At 30.3% G+C, this 7,598-nt stretch overlaps 1 protein-coding gene across 1 annotated transcript in view; it reads right to left on the minus strand.

Moving 5' to 3' along the window:
- Positions 1-7,598, minus strand: part of LOC111710473 (NGFI-A-binding protein homolog) — a 56,971-nt gene that overhangs the window by 12,001 nt on the left and 37,372 nt on the right. Inside the window, exons 5-7 of the mRNA XM_023484574.1 lie at positions 4,995-5,045; positions 4,052-4,138; positions 3,609-3,625 (exon numbers count right to left, since the gene is read on the minus strand). Coding sequence (XP_023340342.1) covers positions 3,609-3,625; positions 4,052-4,138; positions 4,995-5,045 — 155 coding nt within the window. The remainder of the gene's footprint in view (positions 1-3,608; positions 3,626-4,051; positions 4,139-4,994; positions 5,046-7,598) is intronic.

Genomic DNA, 7,598 nt, shown 5'->3' on the forward strand with positions numbered 1-7,598 from the left:
CCTTCTCCTTCCCTCTCCCCCCCCCTCCCATTTTCCTTTCCTATTATCCCTCTCCTTCCTACCTTATCTTCCCTAAGTTTAAAGGGAATAAAAGAAAAAATATGATTTATTTTTATTGAATCTAATAGTTTTCTGAATTATTTTATTCAAAAAATCCTTATTTTTGATTTTACTAATTTAATCTGTTTTCTTTTTCATCCTTTCATTTTTTTCGTGCATGTTTTTCCATTTATTCATTTTTTTCATGTCTATATTTTTTATCTTTATACCGTTTATCTATCCAATTGTATTTTGTCTTTAAGTCAATCTAAATGTCTGTTACGCCAAAGTCTTTCCGGCCATTTGTCCATTAAATTTATTTGTCAGACATCTTGTCTATTTGAGTTTTCAGGTTTTTTTGTCTATCTGTAAATCTGAACACATATATTTATATTTTATGGTCTCTTGAATCCAACCCATACAAGATCTAAGCAGACAAACGTGGGCCTTAAATTTGCCTATCTACCAGGGGGGACAAATTCCTCAAGTTAAAAAAAAAAAAAATTTAATTTTGTTGTAAATGAAAAAATCTGAAATTAAAATTTTTTTTTAAAGTAAACATTATCCCCTGAATTCTCTCTTGTGGCATAAAAAGTGTGCATATGGAGGACATTTCAAAGACATTTTAGATCATTAAAAATCCCACAACAGGCCATAAAGCTAGTTTATTTGTATAGGGTGTGCCCAGATAGTGTCCAAGCTATTTTCTCTATACCCGCTTTTTCAAGCAAATTACCCATAACGTTTCTACAAGTTCAAGCAGTTAGATAATTTCCTTGGAGATGTGTTATTTTTACTTCAAAAATGATGTTACGGCGCTTTTTTCGACACTAAATTTCGGAAACCTTTTGGAATTGTACAATTGCTGTTTTTATCAAAAGATAACTCTCGTTGAATGTACTGTTGGCGTACTTTTATTGGCCCTTAGTTAAAAAAATATTAAAATGTTGCAAAATCGTTATTTTTTCTTTTGTCCAGAGTGTTTTTTGGCACAGACAAGCAAGAAATTGGCAGAATTATGTTCATTTCCATTTAAAAATTGCAGAAATAATCTCTTAAAGACTTTGTTTTTAAATGCTAAACATTCCCCTTTCAAGTTGATCCGTAGTTTGACGTTTTAGCGATATTTATATTGAATAAATGTACAGAAAATCTATAGTTTCATGAGGACTAATCTGCAGGATAAAAATATGTATATCATCATTTTTGTATTTATAAATATGCATCTGTTGTAAATAGTGATGTGCTTTCAGTGAAATGTTTGATAAGTTTTTTAATTTAAATACTTGCATTTCTATAAATATGTCTAATTTTGACCCTAGAAGAAGATATTTGCAAAAAAGACCCATACACGAACCAAAAACGATTCGAAAATCCAATTTTAGTTTTTAAGGATAAAGATATTTATTGATTTTTTTCTAAAAAGTATTAACAACACAAGTTGTTCATACTTCTTCATGTAAATCATCAACTTTTTTAACTATTATGTTATTTTTAAATCTGTTTAGCTTTCATATTCTAACCTCAATCGATCTTGTTTACTTTACTAAAACATATCCTTTTTGTACATACCTCACTATATATATGTACCAATGGAATTTTTTTTTTTCTTTCTAACAACTATTTCTTTTCTTCTTTTCCCTCTTACCCAAGATGTCTGGAAATATTGATTTTTCCCTTCCTGTTACTCTAAGTATGTCTAGATGGTCAAATCCCCAGTACTTCCCCCACCCTTGAACATAGAGATTCCCCTAATCTTAGAAAAAGTTCCCCTACCTTCTTCCCCTTTCCAATTCCCCCTTCTCCAAGCCATTATTCCCCCTCTCTCAGTTTTTCACCTCACATTTTAGTCGCCAAAAACACTTTTTATCCAACTCCTTACTTCTCTCGTTAAAAAAGAAAATAAAGCAAAACATTTTTAAACTCAAATAGATATTCATTTTTAATTTATTTTTACTTTAAGTTTTAATATATATCCCTTAACTTGTTTAAAGAAAAATTCTCATTATTCATTCTGTGTTTTGGATTAGTTCCACAAATTGGACATTCGACAATCAACTTGTAAACTCGAAACTTTAAGCTTTAAAATAGTAAAAACTAAAATAAAAAACTAAAAAAACTCATGCAGACGATATACAAACTTGAAAAGGGGCCGAATTCAATGAATGACGAAACATAATGATGATAGAAGAACCGCGAAAATTATGTTATGTTTAAGTGGTTCAATTTAGTCTACCCAGTTCAACTACTTCATGGGAACTTCATTAAATCTGATCCCCGGAATCTGAATCATACAGTAAATTTGCTAAAATAGAATGTTTCGTTTGAAGTTGATATTCTCCCCTTTCCCACAGATTGTTGCAAAAATAACGTGAGGGAGTTGCAAATATTGTGGGGTGGCCCCCGGCAGTAACCCCCCCCCCTCCCTCCCCTCCCCGTCGCAATTTCTCCCGCATTTTCCTTGCAAAATTCCCCCCTTTGATGCCAGGTCAAAGCGAAAAAAGTTCCCCCGAGCTGTAAGAAAATTAATATTTTTGCAAATTTTCAGCAGGGGGGGGGGGAGGGAGGGGGTAGTTTCGCAAACTCAAAGATCTTACGATAACAAGGGTGCAAAATAGAAAGTGGGGGGGACTAAATTCTAATATTTAAGAAAAAACAGGGAATACTCACAGAATGGGATGGGAGGGTTAATGGAGAAAAGTAAAGTGTAAGTTCAGATTACTATTAACTTTAATACAATACACAATGAAGAATATGATTTTATATTAAAGATAAGTTGATTTGATAATCGATCGCAAGCATGGGTTCGTTTCATGCGCTTGCAAAAAATGCAAAAATGCAAATGGTGGACAGAAAAATATACAAACTGGTTGAGGGAGGGGGAGACGGGTAACAAAATGACTTTAATTATTGTATAGAAATCAGAAGAAAAAAGATTTAATATCTAGATTTATTTGATTCTCATTCAAAGCACCCTTCTCTTGTTAACCCAATTCTTTAAATAAATACTTAAATAGTCTTTTAAATATTTTAAGCTATTTGACTTTTTTACCAAAAAATCTAAATATTGTTTGAGAAAATCACGAAACCTCTCGACCTGTAGGCAGCGAGAAATAGGGGGCGCTAATAATAGGTAGGGGGTTTGGGGGGTTCAGTGGACAGCTGGACACCGCATTCTGATATTTTGGCGGCTATATCATGAGGGGGGGGGAGGAGTTGTAAAATAGGGGCATTGAAACTTTTATAACATGTAGGAATTTTATATTTATCTTGAACTAACCTAAGCGTATCCGATCAAATGAATTTTCATTTTTTTGAAACTTCTAACCCCAATATAATCATTAAAACGCAAGTCGTTTTTACATCTAAAAAATCTTGAAAAAAAAACACGTTATACGCCTATAAACCATGCATTGTTTGTAGGGAGTGTAATTTAAAAACAATTTGGAATTGTTTTGGGAGAGAAATGTTCGCAAAAAAAGTAAGTTTTTGCTTGTATTTATTGCCAGCTTCTGCTTGCGGGTGTACATGAAAATACGCAAAATTGAGCAATCATAAAAGTTTATTACTAGGAGAGCCATTTTAGCTGAAAAGATTAATCTTGGTATAAAAAAGGATTAAATTCATAAATCATGTTTAAAACGTAAGTTGATGCAGTAGTAATGCAATTTGCAAAATTTTCGGTGTATATTTAGTGTGATTTCAACTTTACAAGAGAAATTTTATTGAAGGGGCTCTTCATTTATACATTAGTATGTTTGATTCACAATGGTACCCAATATCTCTTGGTGTGAGCAAGTGATTGGTGAATTTGTGCAGCAGAGACAATCAAGAAAATTTTAAGTAATAAATTATTTCAGAAAAATGTCAACATTTTTCAAATATTTAATTGGAATAAAAGTTTACTGTTGTGAATCAGGCAAGTAACACTAAACTAAAGACCTAACTTAAAATTAATTCCCTTTTATCTATTTTTTCTGAACTTTTTTGAAAGATGTATTTAAAAAGATACCTGGATTTTGGACCCATTCTTGGAGAGCTTTTTGCAATCGGCGAACATGCAACGGTTTGCTTGCCATTCCAACCAGAGCCATAATTTCTAGATTATTTAAAATTTAGTAATTCATTACTTTTTAATTTATATTTAATAATTTTTAATCACCAATTGTGATTGATCTTTTACCGTTGATTGATTATTATTTGATTGTTTTTATTATAATTAACTGCACATTTTTAACATAGATTTTTTAATTTTAATTTTAAACTATGATTGACTTAAAGACAGTAAAATATTTTTTTTAATGTTAAAGAGAGTGACCGGCTATGTAAGGAGTATGAAGTGTTGTGGAAAACTTCTTTCGGATTCATTTGAGACATATTAAACTTTTTAAAGATCGGTAAATCCTGAGTTTGAGCGCAAATTCGACGTTTGAACCTCCTACTTAGAATTAGTTTTTTAAAATATTAAATAACGACGACATAAAATGTAAAAAAAGTTTTAGGATAAACTACAGAGGTCATGTAAAGGAACATGTTGAGAAAATAAAAATTAATCTTATCATAGAAAATAAGTATTCTTGTTCAATTATTAGTTTCTATTTTTTCATTATTCTGGTTTCTCATTATTCACAAAGATTTTCGCAGATTTTCTAGAAATATTATTGAAAAGACGACATTTGAATTATTTGAAGAAATCTGCGAATAAATTCTAAGAAGATAAGAAATTCAATATAATAATGAAAACGAAATAATCGATTTTAGCATTGATTTATTGACAAATTTCTTTTGAGAAATATTTTCCTAAACCACCTAATTAGATTACTATATAATTTTTACTTTATTTTTTTATTTTTTACGATTTTGAATATTTCTTTGCAAGCAATCAAAAATTTATTAAACATTGTTTTTTGTTCGGTATCAGAGCTTAAAATATTATGCTTTTGTAGTGAAATTACCTAAGAATTCCTCCTCCCCTGCTTCACAAAGCTGTTGAACATCGTCACCGCCTGCAAACAAAATAATATTAATAAGAAAATTTGTCTTTAAATTAACATTTGATTATATTTTACGAAGCAATAAAAAATTGATTAAAACTATATAAAATTATAAATTTTCATAATCTTCTTTCAAATTTTCGAACTGAATAAGGCTTTGTTCGACCGGTAGCCCCAAAAACTTTATCGAAAAATCATATTTCAAGTAATATTAGAGGTTAAATAGGATAAATTCTAAGTGAAGAATGAGCGAAACTAAAATCGAATGTATAACAAGGAAGAGAGAGCAATTACGTCCGAGCCACCTAAAACCCTTATTTCATGCCTTGAAACAACATTTTTTGGAAGACAGTTACAACCTTTAATCACAAGTGGATGATTTGGTATGTGGATCGCCCTCCTCCCCTCCTAAAACTGTGTTGTTTTAAACTGCTTGCCCTCCTCCCCTCGCAAAACTGTTTGTTTTCTAATCCTACTTGTCAGTTATTTGAATAGTGAATAAAGAGGTTTACATAAAAACTTAGAAAAATCTAAACCAAACAATGACAATAAATATTGAAAATATACACATTTGCTTATCCGTGGATGAAAAAGAAATATCATGATTTTAGAAAATATCGTTCATAATATTTATGAGAAAACTTGGTCGATATAAAAAGTTTGTCGAATATTAAAAAGCTTTTTATCAATCTTACAGGAAGAGGGAGGAGGGGTGGAGGGGGGGAGGGGATAAAAAGGACAAATAATAAAGTTGTGTGGTCTGTGGAGGGGGGGGGGGGCAAAAACATACTAATCCTGTTAGCTTGATACAGTAAACCTCATCCTTCATCTGTTTAATACAGTTCATCATTCAGTTTTCTTACAGAGAATCATTTAGCAGGATATTTAGTTACATTCATTCACGGTATTATATTAATATTCAATATTCATCCTCAATATTACATCCCCGGTATATCATATTCAATATTCATCCACTATATTAAATCCACGGTATTATATTCATATTCAATATTCATGTATATCATATTCAATATTCATCCACTATATTAAATCCACGGTATTATATTCATATTCAATATTCATCCACATTATCAAATCCACGGTATTATATTATTATTCAATATTCATCCACAATATTACATTCACGGTATTACATCCACAATATGACATTCACAATATTACATCCACAATGCTGATACATCTACAATATAATATTCATATTCAATATTCATTCACAATATTACATCCACAAATACAAATATTCAATTCATCCACAAGATCATATTCAATATTCATCCATAATATCATAATTCATTTACAAAACCATAATGAATAGTTATCCAAAAGGTTCTAAATTCATTATTTTTCCTTCATTATTTAATTGAAAATCACATGGACACAACTGGTTTTTTTCTTCTCAATAGTTTCTTAAAAAGAAGATTTTAATCTATGTGAAATTTACTTTAAATTAAGTCTGTAAAGATATGGTCTTTATAATATTTTTGATTTGAAGTATAAATATCTACTATACACACGATATACAGTATACAAAGATACATGATTGTTTTACGACCTATTCATTCAATTATTATTCTTTCATAGAAGATAAAACAATATCAATTCTGCTTGGTCCGTTTCTAAAATATTCTATTGTTTAATATTATTACAGGGGTAATTATATAATATATACGAGTATATACATATCTTTTTATCATAAGAGGTTTTGTAAAGAGGGGTTGGTTAAAATGGATGAAAATATGGACTTTTAAGAGTTTTTGTATAAAAATGGGTGTACCGCAAATAGTATATTCAGAAGATTCTGAGGGGAAGGGGGCCGGCGGGACGTGTACGTAATCTTTTAATTATGTTTTTAAGCATGTGCTTTTAAAGCAGTTGTTTTATTAAGATGATAGAAAAAGTTGAAACTAGTCTACAGTCTACACACTACACAGTACACGTCTAATAATGTCGATATGAAGAAATTCATAGAAAATAAGAAATTCAATATAATGATGAAAAAGGAAATAATTAATTCTAATTTTGATTTATTGACAAATTTCTTTTGAGAAGGCATGTTATTGTTTGAGGCACAAAATAATAAATACAAAATCTACAAAACTTCAATCCCCCCCGGCTCCCCTCCCGTCCCGTCCCACCCTGAGTATCAGTTTTTTATTTCCGGCTTATCTTTAACTCTCTAATTCTTTTTATACAAAAACCTTTCCCAGATATTAACAACAAAAACTTGATTTTTAAAAATTAAGCATTTAAATTAAACTTTTTTTAGATTTAAATCATTTGTATACGTGAGTTGTTAAACATATATAGAGTAGATATATATTTTGTCTAATTTGATGTTTTTATTGAGAATAATTAAATTGTTTTAAAGCTATTTTTATTTTTGTTTGAATATGTATAAAATTATTAATATTTCCTCTGGAGCACACAAAACGGTAGCTCTGCACCGGAAATATTACAATGTAGAGTCAAGGGAAACAATTAATTTTAAAAGCCTCCCCCCCTTGATTCACATTATTCTCAGTTTTTACCCTTTTCTCCCCCCCC

The sequence above is a fragment of the Eurytemora carolleeae genome, unplaced genomic scaffold, assembly GCF_000591075.1.
Source record: "Eurytemora carolleeae unplaced genomic scaffold, Eaff_2.0 scaffold124, whole genome shotgun sequence".
Lineage (NCBI taxonomy): Eukaryota > Metazoa > Arthropoda > Copepoda > Calanoida > Temoridae > Eurytemora > Eurytemora carolleeae.